The 20,210-nt window shown below is 42.1% G+C and overlaps 1 protein-coding gene across 1 annotated transcript in view; it reads right to left on the bottom strand.

Moving 5' to 3' along the window:
* Positions 1–20,210, bottom strand: part of LOC145357277 (sialate:O-sulfotransferase 1-like) — an 86,469-nt gene that overhangs the window by 40,965 nt on the left and 25,294 nt on the right. The window contains exons 2-3 of the mRNA XM_080210489.1: positions 16,067–16,181; positions 14,920–15,104 (exon numbers count right to left, since the gene is read on the bottom strand). Coding sequence (XP_080066615.1) covers positions 14,920–15,104; positions 16,067–16,181 — 300 coding nt within the window. The remainder of the gene's footprint in view (positions 1–14,919; positions 15,105–16,066; positions 16,182–20,210) is intronic.

Here is a 20,210-nt window from a genome sequence, read left to right as displayed (position 1 = left end):
CTGTTTGGCTGTATTACAAACGCACTTCCCTTGGCCATCAAGGGCTGGAATGGGACTCAAACCCAGAGTTTCTGGCTGAGGGCAGAGACAGTACCCACTGCGCCACCAAAGAAGCAAGAAATGGACAAAATTTAACTCTCAGCAGGTGAATTTAGTTTATATCTACCATGAAAATGGAGAATGTCAATGCCTTTCAAAGGTGAATCAGACAACATGGGGCTGTTATCACAAAGTTAATGATGGAGAGCAGTCCAAACATGCATCAGTTCCTCTCCTGAAGTTGATGCTGACAGAAAATTCTGGCTCAATATCAAAGGGTTGCCCCTTTACAACTGAAGCAAATGCTCAAAACATGACCAATATCATCTGACTCAGCTAAAGCTATCCCTCAGAGCCTCTAGAACATGAAAAGAGTGGCTAAGAAGACAGAAGAATATCATACAACTGAATTTTGGAAGAAAGAAAATTGAGAAGAAATATTAACTATATGGATAGCACATGTGTAACTGGTTCATTTAACTTTAACTACATTTGCTCAGTTATAAGGTGTGATATAAAACATTCATAAATTTGAAAGAAGCGTTCCGTTCCCCACAGTGGAAGATACGTGAAAAGTCATCCCATTGAAAGCATTAATTCAAAGCTGCTCTTTTAAAAACGACTGTACATCTTTTAAAACTCAGAAAGCAAGGTGAAAGGTCAGGATCGGAGGCACAAGACGCCATTAGTGTTTGCAAAGGCAAAACAAATGAGACAATGGCATTAAAAATTTGAAAACTGTAAAATGAAAGGTAAGTGGAGGGAGATAAGATATTCATTAAAAAAGTTTATTTACTAGTGTCGCAAGTAAGCTTACATTAACACTGCAATGAAGTTACTGTGAAAATCCCCAAGTCGCCACACATTGGCGCCTGTTTGGGTATACTGAGGGAGAATTTCGCATGGCCAATACACCTAACCAGCATGTCTTTCGGACTGTGGGAGGAAACATTTGCAATCCCATGAAAGTAGGAGATAGAATAGTCAATGTGGCCTGTGTTTTCCAAAAGTTTAGTGATGCAGTATTGATAAAATGAAAAGAGGTGCCTTTAATAAAATAATTAGATCCTTCATAGAATCCCTACAGTGCAGAAGGTGGCCATCCAGCCCATCGAGTCTGCACTGATCACAATCCCATCCAGGCCCTATTCCTCTAACCCTCATATTTGTTTTGTTAATCCCCCTGACACTAGGGTTGATTTAGCATGGCCAATCAACCTAACCCTTTGGACTGTGGGAGGAAACTGGTGCACTCGGAGGAAACCCATGCAGACACAGGGAGATTGCGCAAACTCCACTCAGTGACCCGAGGCTGGAATTGAACCCAGGTCCCTGGTGCTGTGAGGCAGCAGTACTAACCACTGTGCCATCCATATGAGCTGTTAGTATGTCCCTTTGGATACGGGAACAATTCAAGTTTTGAATGTCCTTGGCTCGATAGAAAGTTAAGAATTTTTGAAAGGAGAACAAATATTTGACACAAAAGAGAAACTTCTTGATTTTTTTATGGTGGGGAGTAAAAGTGAAATGTTGGGTCTGTAACTGGGGATACTGCTAATGTTTGAATTGATAAAAGAAAATATCAAAATCAACCAAGTTGGACTGAAGGTTGAGAAACAAAGTCTTCTTGGGATTCAGATCGAACTCAGCAAGCTACAGAGGCCAACAAGGAGAAGAAAGGCCTCATCGAAACTGTGAAAATAAGCGAAAAGAAATATTGGTTAAGTAGTCAAGAGATAGAGAATAGGAACTGTACAACAGGGAAAAAAAGTATTGACAATCTCTTTGAAAAAGAGATCAGTGCCTCCCTCTTGAACTTCATCTTCAGAGTATCCAGCCCACACATACCCGATTGGAAAGCCCCAAGTTCAATCCTCAAGTCTGTTCTTAGTTACCAGCCATCTATTCAGTCATTGACAAGTTGCTACAATTCTCCATTGTGAATTAGAGAGAAAGAAATCAATCTGGGCTCTCATTCCTGATCATTATTCAACAACCACTGCTGGATGTGGGTCTACAATGAATGTTGGGACAGGATTGATTTTGGCTGTCAAATACTGTGTCAACAGTCATTTATTTAATACGCATATATGAAATACGGTCAGTTGAGTGCGATATCAAAGATCAACTGGCATTAAAAGCTTTATTCTAGAAGGAGCTGATATCTTCAGGAGGGAAAAGGGTAAAACTGGTGTAAGAAATTAACAAGAAAGATGCTGACCGGTGTCCAAAGAAGTAGGGTACTTGGCTACATTCCTAAACCCGCACTCCAGCAGCCCCTAGCGGAATATTGCTCAGAATTTTCTATCCACTGATTTCATTGTACACAAAATCATCAGACAGAAACCTCCAATTTTCTGATTCAATGAAGACCAAGAAGATTTATGCAGGTTATAGCACAGTACAGAAAATGGTGAATCATTTTAATTTATTTATCTCTCAAGACCAAGTCTATGATGCTGCCTTCTTAACCTCTCCTCTCATGCTCCAGGCATTTAAGAAATTCTTATCATTTGAATAGATATCTAGAATAAGTTCGAGGTTTAAATTTATTTGTGTCACAAGTAGGCTTACTGCAATGGAGCTTCAGTAAAAATCCCCTAGTCGCCACACTCGGGCACCTGTCTGGGTACTTTGAGGGAGAATTTAACATGGCTAATCAGTGCGTCTTTTGGACTGTGGAAAGAAACCGGAGCACCCAGAGGAAACTCATGCAGACACCAGGAGAATGCGCAAACTCTGCACAATGACCCAAGCCAGGAATCAAACCCCGATCCCTGACGCTGTGAGGCAGCAGAGCTAATCACTGGGCCACTGTGATTCTATATCCCGTTCTTTCTGAAAATGTTACGAGTGACATCAGTGTCCATTCCTGGAAGGAAAATGGAATAAATTATCCAGAGACTTTCCTTACGGGAGGTTTAATGTAGCCTCTGGTATAGAGCAACAACTTTTGGCAGAATCTTTCAGTCCCAGTGGCAGAGAGAATTTACCGGTGTCACCAAAGTCAGTGGACCTTTGATTGGCTCACCACATCCGCCATGCTAGTCTGGAAAATTCTAGTCAAAGGCCTGAATTTTATGGTGGTCATAGAGTCATAAAGTCATAGCGGGTTACAGCATGGAAACAGGCCCTTCGGCCCAACTTGTCCATGCCGCCTTTTTTTTTAAATCCCAAAGCTAATCCCAATTGCCTGCATTTGGCCCATATCCCTCTATACCATCTTACCCATGTAACTGTCTAAATGCTTTTTAAAAGACAACATTGTACCTGCCTGTACTACTACCTCTGGCAGCTTGTTCCAGATACTCACCACTCTCTGTGTGGAAAAATTGCCCCTCTGGACACTTTTATATCTCACTCCTCTCACCTTAAACCTACACCCTTCAGTTTCAAACTCCGCTACCTTTGGGAAAAGATATTAACTTTCTCGCTGATCTATACCCCTCATTATTTTATAGACTTCTGTAAGATTATCCCTCGGCCTTCTGCTCTCCCGAGAAAAAAGTCCCAATCTATCCAGCCTCTCCTCACAACCCAAACCATCAAATCCCAGTAGTGTGCCAGCAAATCTTCCCCGCACTCCCTCTAGTCCAACAACATCCCCTCTATAATACAGTGACTAGAACATTCCAACATACGGTGACCACAGCATTCCAAGTGTGGCCCCACCAATGTCCCGTACTACTTCATCAAGGCATGGCGTGTAACATGGTGTGTAACAGTGCAACTTTCAGAGGTGGTCCTCATTACTCCACTGAAACTGGCAGCAAGGTCAGGAGTCCACACATGCACAAAATAAGGAGAAAATCAGAGGTTGCTGACAGGCATTTGTAATGGTTTGACAAAGCGCACTATTTAGACTCCCCTCTATGCTCAGCCCGTAAGCAATCAGTGAGTGAGCTGATGAACGATTCCATGTCCATGTTGATCATCTCACTGTAACAACCCTTGAATAAGTTACCTGGCTAAATAAGGTTTAATTGAATTTTTAACATAGCACTAAATTCATTATTAAGTTTAAGTTTCAAGTTCTAAGTTTTTAAATTTTTTTTAAGTTAAGTTTAAGTTTTAAGTTTTTTAAGTTACATTGAAGGTTTAATTTTTTAAGTTTTTTTAAGTTAAAGCTTTGTTTGTTTGCATGACTGTAAAGATTTATTTTAACTGTATCTTTGCACAAACACACTTTTTCCAATGGGAATAGCAGGGAGGTGATCAAAGGATTCTCAGGCTATTATCAGCCCGTTGGACCGCTTCCATGGCCAACAGATCTTGGAATGGGACACAAACCCAGAACGTCTGCCGCATAGGTAGGGATGCTACCACTATGCCACAATACCTTCTGGACTGCAATGCTGAATGAATGCAGAGTTCTTTTTGACTGGCTTGTGTTCACTTGGAATTAAATATGATTGATCCAGTTTATTAAGTTCCAAGAGTGCATTAAAAAAATGCCCATGAAGGTCTAATCTCAAACTTACGTCTAATCTCACTCTGGCTTTCTGCCTACAATTGTTCTGACAATTGGCACCCTGGCTACAGTCAGCAGCAGCCTCCTGTACCCACAATATGGTTTCATATATGTGCATATGGGATCTGACCCAGCTAAGAAAGACCCCACACACTGCCTGGAGCATAAGAGGAGTAGTTGAGAAGACAGCATCATAGAATTGGACTTTGGAGGTAAATAAATTAGGGTGGAATGGTGGCACAGTGGTTGGCACTGCTGCCTCACAGCACCAGGGACCCAGGCTCGATGCCCAGCTTGGGTCAATGTCTGTGCGGACTCTGCACGTTCTCCATGTGTCTGCGTGGGTTTCCTCCAGGTGCTCCGGTTTCCTCCCACAGTCTGAAAGATATGCTGGTTAGGTGCATTGGCCACGCTAAATTCTTCCTCAGTGTACCTGAATAGGCACTGAAGTGTGGCGACTCGGGGATTTTCACAGTAACTTCACTGCGGTGTTAATGTAAGCCTACTTGTGACACCAATAAATAAACTTAAACTTAAATTGAGAAGGAATAGAACCTTATTACCATTTGTCGCTACTCAGGCCTCAAGGGCTAGGTCCAGAACTTGTGACTCCATTTTGAACCAGCCATGCACTCAATGCGACTCTGCAGGTTTTCGACTCTTGGCCTGGTAAGTCTCTCTTTACAAATGCTCATTATCAGACTTGGCGGAGGAGTGGACATATCACTAAAGAAACTGGGAGGTTCAGTTTCCTTTCTTTCAATTTTTTCGGTTTCTTTTTTCAATTAGCATCTGCCTCAAAAAAATGGAACCACTGAAGTTTCCTTCTGCCAACCCATTCCCAATCCGACCGGAGCTGTTTTTGCAACCCACACTTTCCTCGTCTAACTATTCGACCTCCTCACTCACACAGTTATTTGTGGTGATTTTAGCTTGGACACAAGAAATGTTTATGTTGAACCAAAAACAAAACCTGCAAGATGTCCATTCATTACTGACTGCATTTCAAAACACTTGGCACAGCATTAAACAAAATTCGTACAGTACCAACTGTCAATGGAGTTTGGGGAGCTAAGCAACTGGCAATACAAGTGAAAATGAGTGATTGCAGTTGGTTTTAAATATGCTCAACACAATATTTCATGGTAAAGCACTATAAAATGTGAAAGATGTTGTGCCTGAGAGGTCACCACATGCCAGAGTAGAAGCAATAATTGGTATACCAATGCCAACTATTGGTATACCAACTATTGATAGAGGTTGGTAGAGGTTCTGCTGTGGGCACTACCATTGATCTGGGTACAGCATGGTGGCACAGTGGTTAGCACTGCTGCCTCATAGCACCAGGGACCCCGGGTTCAATTCTTGGCTTGGCTCGCTATTTGTGTGGAGTTTGCACATTCTCCCCGTATCTGCCTGGGTTTCCTCCGGGTGCTCCGGTTTTCTCCCACACTCCTAAGGTGTGCGAATCACGTGGAATGCTAAATTGCCCCTTAGTGTCAAGGGGATTAGTGGGTAAGATACTTGGGGTTACAGGGATAGGGCCTGGTTGGGATTGTTGTTGATGCAGGCTTGATGGGCTGAATGGCCACCTCCTGCACAATAGAAATACTGTGATTCTAGGTGGATTTGTTCAGGCAGTGTTTTTTTTTGAATTTCTGGTCAAGGCTGATTTGCACTTTGCTGAAAGTAAAGGTCAGAATTCTTGCACACCCCACTGGTATTTAATGTTTATTGTTGTTTGACACTTGTATAGTAAAAATTCTTCATAGCAACAGGACCAGATGATCTTAGCTGTGGCTAAGCTCTGAGAATTGCAACCAAAATCTGCCACAAGACAATGCCATCAGTGTTTTAAAACATTTATTTTAAATTGTTATATTGGCGGTAACCAGAAGTAGCTTAATTAACAGAACTGAAAATTAATTAATCGAGAAAAATGCTGTTAGTCACAGTGTCAATCCTCTGTCCTACGATCTATTTAGAGACCATTAATCATTTCTTTAAAAGTAAGGCACTCAGCCAAATCTCCATTCACAGTAAAAGGATCGGAGAATTCCAGCCATGAGTGAGGTCAGCTAACTCTGGCCAAAATCTGAAATCCCAACTATTCACATAAAGAATAATGGCACAAGACTCCACAGTTAAAAGCAGAATAATTTTTACTATACAAGGGTCAAACAAAGCAAGCATTAAATAGGACAAAGAACAACGTACAAAGAAAAGTCCAGCACAGGAACAGGCCCTTCGGCTCTTGAAGCTTGTGCCGATCATGATGCCCTAACTAAACTACAAAAAAAACTTTCTGCCCTTACTCAGTCCATATCCCTCTATTCCCTCCCTATTCATATACCCATCCAAATGTTGCTAATGTGTGGGCTTCCATCACCTCCTCTGGTGGCGCATTCCAGGCACCCACTGCTATCTGCGTGAAAAACTTTCCCCACACATCTCCCTTAAACTTTCTCCCTCTCATCTTGAACCTGTGCCCCCTTATAATTGACACTTCCACCCTGGGAATGGCCTCTGCCTATCCACCCTGTCATTGGCTCTCATAATTTTGGAGATCTCTACCAGGTCTTCCCTCAGCCTCAGTCTTTCCAGTGAAAACAATCCTAGTTTATTCAACTGCTCCTCATAGTCAATACCCTCCTGACCAGGCAACATCCTGGTGAACCTTCTTTGCACTCTCTCCAAAGCTTCCACGTTCTTCTGGTAGTGTGGTAACCAGAACTACACAGGGTACTCCAAATACTAGACAACCTTCTTTAGTCTACCATCCCAAATCAATAAATTTTGAACATGAATTATCAGGCAAATTGCAGTTGATGATAAATTATAAATTACACTTTAAGTGGCAGTTCCAACTAAGACCAATCCTATTAATCAGCTCGGTAGTACATACCACATATATGTCATGAAGCTCAGTCAAAAAGCCCTTCAAAATTCTGCCTATTATGTAGAGTTTTAGCCCCCCCTCCATATTAGAGTTTGTCTGATCCCTAGCCGACAGCAGTTCCATTGGCACGGTCCTCACCACACACAACTGCAGAAGCTCCTCAACTCAATCAGGATGGCATAGATCGACCAATGGCATCTTTCTGTAACAGAGACAACTACAGTAGCTGATTCTCAGCTACTGGATCTGAACTCATAGAACATGGAACATTACAGTGCAGTACAGGCCCTTCGACCCTCAATGTTGCGCTGACCAGTGGAACCAATCTAATGACCCTCTAACCTAAACTATTCCAATGTTATCCATATGCCTATCCACTGACCATTTGAACGCCCTTAAAGTTGGCGTTGAAGATGACTCTGTCATCTTCAGCTTGCCTATAGGGCACCACCCAACTCATAATTGCTACTACCCAGCTTGGGTGGCACTGCACCCCTTCATATAATTCAATCAGTTTCAATCTACCCAGGAGTTCCAGTCTCCAAGTCTCAATTGCAGTCTTTGTTTCCTTAGAAACCAGTAAATCTTGGGTCTTGACTGGTTTTGGAGCTCCAGTTAGGACCAGTACCAGTCATGTCCCAAGTTCTACGGTTTGTTTTTCCTTCTGGCTGGGAAGGTAAATTTGCTTTCTTCTGCTTTCTTTTTCACAGCTCCTTTTCTGTTGGGGGTTGCCTCAAAAATGAATCTTGGCAACTACAGTTTCCATGACAGCTACCTCTGTGAGTAGCCGGCTTAAAATTTAGAGAAAATCCCTTAAAAGCTATGCAGATCTATGTATTAGTTATACTTGGGTACAGAAGTTAGTTGACAGAATTGTCGCATCTGGGGACAAAGAGCAGAGTGTCCCCCGTAGAGGCTGATGGGAAAACATGCCATATCTTGCGGCCGCGACCTCATCAATTATGCAATTGGGTGTTTTGTGACATTTTTCATGTCACAACGATGGCATGTAGTCCATAGCCGTGTCCAAATACCATATTGGAAAGGTGCCCATTATCACTGACCAACTACTGAAAAAAGAATATGGACTTCCTGAAAATGAAAATGGATCTCAGGAAGCACACTGATGCTGGATGACAAACCTGCTGAGAAAAAAAGATGTGTCTCTAGGAACATTTTAAGGCTGGAAGATGGTCACAGGATCGGCAATGTCCACCTGGAGAAGTTGCCCCCCACCCACTGCTGTGGTATTCCAGACTCCAGAGATACAGGTCGCCTCAACCCCTAACTCCAGAGGCAGCCTTAGGCATTGTTTAGGTGAGCCCCAACATCTGCACACCACGTTGCTCCAGATGTGATGCGGAGAATCGGGAGTGGGTAGTCAAGCGCCCATCTGCACCCCATTAGCAGGATGCAAATCAGTTAGAATCTGGCCTCCTGCTGATCTGTGAAGGCGGGCATCAGCAGAAGGCCCCGCTGGATATCCACCCCAGCGTGAAATCGAACTTTGAATCCACCACCAAATTCTTCTACCCACCCCTCAACCCATCTGATCCTGCTGGTGGGAGCATGAGCGAATGAGAGGGAGGTCCAAAGATATGCAGGTTAGGTTGATTGACCATGCTAAATTGCCCCTTGTGTCAGGGGATTAGTAGGGTGAATATGTGGGGTTATGCGAATAGGCCTGGATGGGATTTTTGTCAGTACAGATGTGATGGGCCGAATGGCCTCCTTCTGTACTATAGGGATTCTATGATGATTCTATGAATAATGCCAAATGTCCTAGTAAATCAAAACAAAAGCATCCAATAATTCTTAAAATGTTTCCATGAGTCTCTGAGTTCCCAACATAAGCGGCTTAATTTTGGAAGTGTTTCCAATGGCCTGTAAACAACTGTAATTACTGGAAACCCACCACAGTGATCAATTCAATCCAGGTTTGTGGGGAGAACTGGCTTTCAACTTGAAGCATTTTGTAATTAGCGCAGCAGATTGTGGAAACTCGATTTTGTACCAAATGTAAATTTGTGTTTCAAACTCGATGATCTTTAGGTTGGCTATGCAGATGTTCAGACTAACTGAGCCGGGGTTGAAAAAAAAACAATGCAAATGAATGGAAAAAACAAATCTGGGTTTTCTGAAATGGAAAGGTGTTTTATTACAGCAATCTAATAATCGGCAATGATTTGCAAATCATTCATCTCCATCTATTTCTCCAACTAAACTGGACTCAGAGCTTCTGCAAATATGATTAAGGATCTAAATCAATAGTGATCCATAATCTCCATGCACTTTGCACATTGCTTATTCAACATCATTTTGGTAAATTGTGAAATGTATGGGGATTAAGGAACAACATTAAGGAGCAGGAATTGGAAGATGGTGTTATCTGATATCACCATTAGAATGTGAAGCATTTGTTTCAAAACAGGAGGGTAGGATAGAGTTTAGAAATTTGTAAGCAGGATTTTTCTCCCACTCTGCGACGTGTTTTGAGGTGAAGGGTGGCGGTGCACCACTCACTGGCAGAGGGACCTTCGGATGGCGTGGTGGCACAGTGCTTAGCACTGCTGCTTCACAGCACCAAGGACCCTGGGTTCAATTTCAGGCTGGTGTCACTATCTGTGTGGAGTTTGTACGTTCTCTCCATGTCTGCGAGGGTTTCCTGTTTCCTCACACAGTCTAAAGATGTGCAAGTTAGGTGGATTGGCCAGGCTAAATTGTCCCTCAATGTTGTAAGATGTGTAGATTTGGGGGATTAGTGGGGTAAATGTGTGGGGATACAGAGACAGGGCCTGGGTAAGATGCCCTGTTGGAGAGCTGGCGCAGATTTGATGGGCTGAACAGCCTCCCTCTGCACTGTAAGGATTCTATGGTCTTACGGTCCTGCTTTTGTCAATGTGGTTTTCCAATGAACGCATCGCTGGGAAACCCCCAGCAGGTCTGCGGCTTTGGCAGCACCGTAACATCCCACCGGTTTGAAGATTTTAGCCAGAGTTTCTGGTGCAGAGCTTTTCATACAACAGGGAATTCAGACGTGTGGCGACTAACAGGCCTAATGTAACTTTCAGAGTTTAGGATCAAAGAATTATAGAGTCTTGTGTGAAATACGCTTATCTTGATGCCCAGTTTTTAGATTCTCACACTCCTGTTCCCCAAATCTCCGTAAGACTGGGTCTACTTCATCAAATTTGGAGACAGTGGGGAAAGCTAAGAAAGGAAAGTGGGGAGAACTCAGCAGGAGACAAATTCTCAAGTGCACGCTAAATCTGTACTGATATGTACGGTCGGAGAATCAGGTGGAATTTTACTGCCCCGTCATGGCGAGGGGATGTCCATAAAAGGTGGTGGCAAATCATTTAAAAGTCCATTGACTTTGGCAGGACTATAATAATCTACTGGCATAAAATTCTGCCCAGACAGTACTTGTGTGAGCCTGACTTTATACTTGATGTCATGCTTCTGAGTTAATCATGTACTAACTGTGGGTAACAATGGGTGGGATTTTCCTTCCCCTCCGCGGTGTGGTTCACGGTTACGGTCAACGGGGTTTCCCACTAAATGCACCTTTTGCCACTGGGTAACCCGCAGCAGGGGTTTGCAAAAGATCCCACCTGTGTAAACGCCAGCGAGGTTTTGGGAGCGATTCCGCCCCCCCAATCTGGTTTTACACTAAAGTTTGTCATTTTCTGTCTGTAGGCTGAAATGGGTGAAGCCGCTCACACATTCTGGACCAACTTAACAGGAGGATTCAGCATTAAACTCTCTAAATGTCCCTCTGCTAACCCACTACTGATGAAGGTGGTGGCTTGTTAGGGAATTGTGGACACTCCAAGGCTCACGGCAATATTGAGTTGTTTGAATACACACACCATCAGACAAACTGTTTCCTGGACCAGCTCCAGATAGGACAGCCAGATCAGCCAGTAACCTAGGCAATGCTCATGTATAATCACAGCAAGACATTTACTAATGACTTACTTTGAAGAAACTAATATTGATTACACTTGTCCAACACTAGAAACATAAAAACTTCCTATTTTCCAATAAGTATTAACAAATTTTAGGGTTTGAGGTCCACACTAACACAGCGACCATGGCAAACTCATCCCTTTTTTTGGAAAAGTACAATTTTCATAGACTCAGATTAGATCCTTTTAGGAAGAGGACAAGCACAAAGCAGCAGAGACAAACCAAAAACTACAATACTTCTTTTGAAAGGGTTTCTCACAAGATGGATAGCTTCTGTTGGGACTAATGCCAATGGCAGATAAAAAAGAACTGAAACTGATTCATCAAAGGGACTTCATAGACACAATGAGGACAGATCATTTGGGTTTTGACTGTAAAATCCCTTGAAGAAACAATCATTCCTCTAATTTTCCTGGCTATGTATCTTCCTCTAGGCTCCACACTTGTGGCATACAGAGTAAACATGTGTAAATGAATGCAAATAATTTTCCGGTGAAAGTTGTTCAAGAAAAGAATCAACTGAAATATAAACCATCGGAATGTGTCACAAGCAATCAGTCCATCGCATGTATGGGAGGGGTTTGGAGAAGGTTCAATAATAGGCATTGAGGTCAGTTACCCCGCCCCCCACTGCTTGGTGTCCTTCCACTCAGTGGAACCAGCAGCATTGTGAAAGAAAAACAGAAAATGCTGGAAAATCTCAGCAGGTCTGACAGCATCTGTGAGGAGAGAATAAGACCAACGTTTCACGTTTAGATGACCCTTCATCAAAACTGGGGGGGAGGGTTTTTTTTTTAAAGTTCTTTCAGCATACAAACTTTGAGCTGCCTGTATCTCCGTGACCATGGTGAATTTACTGATATCACAGTCTACCATGCACAGCCTGACCTGAAATGGAACTCCGTTGGTTCCTTTGCCCCTTCCACCTTCTCAGTGGATCACTGTCTAGCTAGTGACAAGGAAAGTGCCCTCATGATGGACATACCTGCCAGTGGAGAGTCAGTAATCAGGCAGGTTGATCTCTCATCACTTCTCGGTCTTTTGGCTAAGATCATGTGTAAGAATCCAGGGTAGCCAATGAGGTTAACCTGAGGCTTCACTTGATGCAGCTTTTTAAAGCCATCTGGGCCTTTTGGCTAAGATGAAGCTCAGGTCAAACCTGGGAGGGGGTGTAATACCTCATCCTGTCAGCTTGGATCTTCTTTGATCGAGCCAAAGATGGGATGTATACTTGGATCTGATTTGTCCCTTCGGTTTGTCATGTAGGGACGCTGATGGAACTTAACTGGCTTTTTGATTAGGAATAAAGTACCAAAAGGTACCAAAAAATTGATCATGGTGTGCTGATGAGTGGTTTCTTCCTCACTAGGTGTCCAGATTCATGTGAGGTTTATGCCAACTAAAGATAGTTTGCGCCCATTGAAGGGGAGTTGCAATCTAGTTGCTGCAAATGGCTGGGAAAGATCTTCTAAGGGGGAGGAAGCCAGAGAACAGTGCAGCAGGCTAGAGAGAGAATGCTCCTAGATTCTCCAATGCAGTGCTGGAGGCCCTGGTGCAGGTTGTGCAAATAAATCAAGAGGTCATTTTCCCACTGGGGGTCCTCAAGATAGACATTGCAATGACAATGGGAGCAGATAGCCATAGTGGTCAATGACAGCACGCTGACCGCAAAGACCTGGATACAACATTGGGAATAGGTTCAATATCCTCATGAGTGCTCAAGGTTAGTGAATGACTCTTTAAATGCTATCGCCCACCAACTGCCTCAACAACCTCACATTGCTCAATGCATCACATCCCCATCGACAACCTCTGGCAGTCAGGAGTCACACTTAATATTTATCTGCACCATTTCACCCTCACACACATCCCATTACTGCAAGCTTCACACCCATATCCCATCGCACAGCTTTCAAAAGCTGTCAGCTATTCAGCAATAACAGGGAGATTACCCAAACACTGAGGAAGAAGGTGGCAGAGCAGTTATATCACTGGCCCAGTAATCTAGAGGCCTAGGTTAATGCTTCTGGGACATGGGTTCAAATCCCACCCTGGCAGCTGATGGAATTGAAATTCAGTTAATAAAATTTGGAATATAAATCTAATCTCAGTAATGGTGACACATATCTATCATTGATTGTTTGAATGGTTCACTAATGCTCTTAATGGAAGGAAGTCTGTCATCCTTACCTTGTCGAGTCTATGTTAGGTTGATTTGCCATGCTAAATAGCTCCTTAATGTCAGGGGGACTAACTAGGTAAATAAGTGGGGTTATGGAGATAGGACCTGGGTGCAATTGTGGTCAGTGCAGACTCAATGGGCCAAATGGCCTCCTTCTGCACTGTAGGATTCTATGACTCTATGTGTGACTCCACACTCACCACTGTGTGGTTGACACCTAGCAAGCAACTCAGTTCAAGGGCAAGGAAATTAGGAACAAATGCTGACCTTGCCAGTGATGCCCATAGCACATTAAAGGAAAAATTATCACATTTTTCCACACTGACAGACACTTGCCCACTTCCCTTGCAGGTCAAGGAAGGACGAAAAAAATCAGGGGGTGGGGTGGAGATGGGGTGAGGGGGCACATGACCACATACCCTCAGTTGCTTGGAAGGAACTATGTTTGGAATTATTGACTTGGCTAACACTTTAGACTAAAATAACTTCTGCCAAATCCTCCACCAGCACAGATTTTCCACTAATATAGAAGTCAGAAGCATTTAAGATGAAAATGGCATGTTGATTTGGGGGAAGGGTATCTGTCCCATGTATTGGAACACAATTTCAGCTCTGTATATTTAAGAGAGGGCATTGACAGGATCGGTGAGGAAGAGGGCAGTTTGGATGACAAACCAGTGTAAAGTTCAGAAGATCATCACAATCTACCTAATTTGCTTGCTCCTGGCATACTGGATTCTGCATTGTGGTCCTTCACAACATGCATTTGGTGTAGGGGACACTGGAGGTCTTTGGAGGGATCCCCCCCCCACCAATCTTTTCATCAACCCCCAACTCTCAAACCCAGGAATCCTACAGAGCTAAAATTTGCACCCCATAGTCCTTAATGAACTTGGATAAATTGGTTGAAGTGAATGCTATATCGTTTAAAGTTTGTAAAGTTTATTTATTAGTGTCACAAGTAGACTTACATTAACACTGCAATGAAGTTACTGTGAAAATCCACTAATTGCCACACTACGGCACCTGTTTGGATACACTGAGGGAGAATTCAGCATGGCCAATGCCCCTAACCAGCATGTCTTTTTGGACTGCAGGAGGGAAAAGGAGAACCCAAAGGAAACCCACGCAGACACAGGGAGAACGTGCAGACTCTACACAGTTTGAACCTGGAATTGAACCCGGGTCCCTGGCACAGTGAGGCAGCAGTGCTAACCATTGTGCCACCATGCCACCAACGTTGTGTGCAGAGGAATCTTTACTGTAATTATCGCATATGTTTGGTGCACAATTAATGAAAAGTTTCAATCACTGTTGTATGATAGTCTTTTAAATATTTCCAAGAAAGAGACATACATCGTTTGTTGCTTGGTCGGAGATCTTCTACTTTGTACACTGACAGTCTGTTCACTCCACCACAGACTGTGTGCTTCTCCCCTTTACACTCCATGTTGCAATCCTCTTGCCTTGCATTGGTTGAAGTGACCCGATTTCCACAGTAACACTCTGCACCATATTCCAGACCAGCATACAGGTAACCTCTGTGGAAACAATTCTGCTGTCAGGTCACAAAACAAGAAACAGGATTTGAAACAAAAAGACTTGGATCTCATCAGCCATGGTCTTATCGATTGGCAAGCTTGAAGGGCTGAATGGCCTACTGTATCTCATTTCTCATGTTCTTTCAGCAAGTAAATTTTCTAATCATTTGACACTTTACATAAAATCCAACAAATTTGATGTGCCCAGGTGCTTAATTCCCAAGCTGAAGGTGATGGGATCATTTCCCACAACTTTCAGGTTTAAGGTGAGAGGGGAGTGATACAAAAGGGTGCAGAGGGGTAATTTTTTTCACTCAGAGGGTGGTGAGTGTCTGGGACAAACTGCCAGAGGCTGTTGTAGTGGCTGGTACAAATTTGTCTTTTAAAAAGCATTTAGACATTCAGATGGGTAAGATGGCTATAGAGGTATAGGGGCCAAATGGGGGCAATTGGAACTAGCTTAGTGGTAAAAACTGGGTGGCACGGACAAAGGGCCTGTTTCCACGCTGTAAACCTCTATGACAATAACATTAAGTGTAGGGGTTTTTGTAACTTAAAATCCTTGCCATGGTTGTCAAAGTTCTCACCTCTGAATTTTGAGAGGAACAAAGGGGATCTAAAAATCTTTTAAGAAAACTTAATTCTCCAACAAACGCAAAATCACCCTGAATGGGGCTCAAATTATATTCACAGGGGAATCGGAACAAGGAAGAAATGTAGAACATTGAGTGTCTTTTAAGACAGAGATTGATAGGTTCTTGATTAATAAGGGGATCAGGTGTTATAGGGAAAAAGCAGGAGAATGAGAAAAATATCAGCTATGATTGAATGGCGGAGCAGACTCGGTGCCAAGTGGCCTAATTCTGCTCCTATGTCTTATGGTCTTATGGTCTAGAAGTGCCAGATGAGGCTGTAAAATGAATATAAAATTCAGTTGGGACACTGTTGGGATTTTCCCTTACCTTTCAGCACAACTGTCTTGACACTGTGAAACAGTCATTTTTCGAAAGTCATAGAACACTGCTCCTTTCAAAGCCTTCTCCTTGGATTCATCTCTGAAACATCCGATGTGCGTGGCTGTAAAACATAACAGTGCAATCATAAGTTCTACATCTCACAATACACAGTGTTGTATCACTGCTTGGGATTTCTATGGATTATCATTTCCAAGCAACAGCACATATTTTACAATAACAACGTAAGCTTGAAACGAAATTCTGATTGGTAGAAGCTTGGCAGTTGACTGTTCCCTGCATTCTCCATGGCAACTCCTCTACAAACCAGATTTCTTCTTGCCAAACAATTAGCAATATCATTCATGCCACACACATTGTTGTTCTCTTTACAATAGCATCTATCCTGATAAGTGGAAGATTAAAGATTTGACAGCATATGTCTTTTCTCAGCAATATTTAAAAACGGTTCAGTTTTCAGCCAGATTTTAGTGACTCAGTTAATGCTGTCAATTTCTCTGAATTGTTCAAAAATATTGTTCATTTCTGGTGAATATGGAAGTTGTTGTGCTGTAGGTAATGACTATATCAAACTATACATATTGCCTTTATTGTCAATACTTTGGATTTTGTTCATAGTACAAACAATTGGTTTCATTACACATACACTTGCAGATGAAGCATTTGCATTGGAACTTGCGATATCTTGCGATACTTTGGAGCAGCAGCTTCTGCATGGGATTTGGATCCTACTTGTCTTCTTAACCAATCAGGTTGAAAAATTATTAATGAGGCGGAGAGTAGCTTAACCAGGAAGTTTACATCAGATCATTGAATCCCAAGAGTACAGAGGAGGCCATTTGGCCCATTTAGTCTGCACCGACTCTCTGACAGAGCATCCTACCCAGCTCACCCCCGCCCTATTCCATAACCCCATATATTTACCTTGCTAACCTCCCCTAACCTACACATCTTGCAATATTAAGGGACAATCCACCTAACTTGCACATCTTTGGTGCATGGGAGGAAACTGCAGCACCCAGAGGAAACCCACACAGACATGGGGAGACTGTGCAAACTCCACACAGACATTGACCCAAGGCCAGAATTGGACCTGGGTCCTCGGCGCTGTGAGACACTGTGCAAAAACACTGTGCCACCGTGTACAAAGAAGTTTTAATACAATGTCAAAGCCAAGTAATAAGCTGGGGAAAAAAAAGATGGGATGAAGAGATACGAAAGGAAAGAGTTAAAAAAAAGTACATTTTTACTTTTGAAAAGCTCCAGCAATAACTGAAACCTGAAAGAGTAAGACTCCACACCTATGGAAAAAAGTATCAGGGAAGCTGTTCAACAGTCATTAATACCAACTACATCATCTAAAGGGTGTTACCCTGGAAGAGGTAAACCCTGACATTTTGTGGCAAGTTCCACCTTTAATTATAAGTACAGCAATTTCATAGCATTCATTGCGTTAACACAGTGCATCAGATGGCAAGATGTGGTTTTTGGAAGACCTTTAGAGCAGTAAGACAACTCAGACAGAAACTTCCTGTGTGTTTAACTGTGGTTGCGTGGCTGCCAAAGGTTATTGGCCGACTTACACTTCAATAAAGGCAGGTGCTGTTGGCCTCACTCTCACTTTCACAGCAAGCTTCAGCCCATTTCCACTAATTAAAGATTCCTTTATTAATATTAACTACAACTGAATCTAGCCTTTAGCTTTGGGTTTCTGAATCTAAAATTGATTCTCCAATACCTGTATAAAGTACATCCACATCATTCCATTTTGACAAATTTCTCAAGCGTGTCAGGGGTGGTCTTAACAATATTTGTATTGTTGAATATTAAAATAAGCTATGGACTTAATTGGGTTTAATTTATTAGTTCTGTGTAAGAAGAGTGAAAATCCAGTTGACTTGTGTGAGACAAAGGTGCTTGTATGAGTGGGAGTTTAGTCAGTTCATACTGCGCTTTTATCGTGCTTAGAAAATGTTATGGTATGAAAAGTAAATAAGCTGGAAGTAATGAAAAAAGGTTGCTTAGCAACCAGAGGCACTTTGAGGGTAGTAAGGCCTATCTTGATTGTGTTTTAAATGAATATAGCAATTGGTTATTGGAGACTTCGAAAGGGAACATTTCTCTCAGCTTTGCTGGAAGAAAAAACATACCACAGAGTAGTGGTTAAGAAAACCAGTACTGGAAACTTGAAGTACAGCTAGTTAAGGAAACTAGAAAAATTAAGAGAAGTTTATATGAAGTCTGAAAAAGAGGAACAGAGGAAACTGAAACAAGAGCAGGATACTGTTTAGTAAAGCCACAGATTAAGCTGAATAGATTTTGGTTCATGAAAGGTCAGGAAGGTATCTGAAGTAGTTCTAAGGTTTCTGAACTTTTGCTACAGTTTATGAGACATTGTTTGCAATAATTGTGGAAATTGGCGATTGGATCTCAGAGTTTGTATCAACGGATTTAAGATAAAGGAAGCCTGAAAGGGGGGGGATGGAAAACCTGGAACAGGTTCCTTGTTAAAACAATAGAGATAGAGCTTTGTTTGACTAGATAGTTGAAAAACCTGGAGTGGATTCCTGACACAAACAGCTAATGGAAAGCATTGTTTGAAAGAAGATTTTAAAGCGTGTCTTCTTGGGAATGGAGTTTGGAAACACCCATGTGTCCATCATCTCAGGGGATTGTGGGAAGAAATCCACAGAAGATCGGTTGAGTGGCATCAGTCATTTGGCTTCACAGAGGGGTGTTATTTTTGAAAACTGTGTACATTTGTGAAGCTAAAGGAGGAGTAAAAGAGTATTGTATTATAATCAAATATTTCATGTTCGATAAATTTTTTTTCTTGTTGTTAAAAATTATAAATAATTAGAATTGTAAATAATTAGCAATCCTGTGGTTCTTATTCCTCCATGTTTTCTTAAAGAAGTAAAATGTTATCATCTTCTGAGGAAGGGTTCTACTCTGGAACCTTCCTAAGCAATAGTAAGATGACCTGATCTGAATTACTGAGTTGTTTGATCAGCCATGATCATAATGAATAGCCTGCTCCTGTTTCTATTTTCTGTGTTTGTACGTAATCTGGAAGTTTGCGCCATTTCAATTATATTTTCAATTGATATGCATGGAGCTTAATCACCTAAATGCTAATGAGCTACTTTATGAAAATATTGCTGCTTCTTAATAATGATCTGGATTTACTGCAAGAATAAGGATGTCATTTATATCTTCTTTTCTGAAGTTGGCACCTTGAGAAATGTCCCCAAAGACAGAAAACAGTAATTATCTAAAAGCTGCAATTACAATACAGACTATGCTCAAGTACAGCAGAAATATTTAGAATACATCCTGAACATGTTCATAGACCATTGTTTTGAAAATTAGTGCAAAGTGGGGATATGGGAGAAGAGGGCCAGAATGTGTACTGAGACACAGATTCAAACATTCATACTTTAGAATTCTGAGTGCTGACTGGAAATGAAGTTTATTCCCTACAGGAGGCACTTACAAAGGAACACAAGTCATGAAATACTGCATTTTGATTCTCGTAACAAATGCGTTCACGGACATCAAAATAAATAACTGAAAAATAACTTGGAATAATATAGTGTAATATATCGTGTAATTTTATGAGTATACCATTCACGACTCCTCAGGTACTGAACCAGTCTGTCTACAAATGCTGCAAGACTTGGACAATATCTAGACTTGGGCTGCTAAGTTGCAGGTAACATTCGTGCCATTCAAGTGCCAGGTAATGACCATATCCAACAAGAGAGGATTTAACCAACTTCATAGTCACAGCATTACCATTGTGGAATCACCTATCATCAACATCCTGGGCATTACCATTGACCAGAGACAGCAATAGTCTGGAATATAATTACTGTGGCTACAAGAGTGGGTCAGATGCTGAGAATTCTACAGCGAGTAACGCAGCTTCTGACTCCACAAAACTCATTCCCCATCTACAAGGCACATGTCAGGTGTGTGATGGAACACGCTCCACTTGCCTGGATGAGTGCACTTCCAACAACACGCAAGAATCTGGACACCACTTAGGGAACAGCAACTTATTTGATTGGCAACCCATTCGCTACCTTCACCATTCACTCCTTCCAGCACCAACACACAGTGGCAGCAG

Source organism: Carcharhinus amblyrhynchos, chromosome 23 (assembly GCF_965287045.1).
Source record: "Carcharhinus amblyrhynchos chromosome 23, sCarAmb.v2.hapA, whole genome shotgun sequence".
NCBI classification, from domain to species: Eukaryota; Metazoa; Chordata; class Chondrichthyes; order Carcharhiniformes; family Carcharhinidae; genus Carcharhinus; species Carcharhinus amblyrhynchos.
Note: the sequence above shows the minus strand (reverse complement) of the source record. Positions and strands in the feature narration are given on the sequence as shown.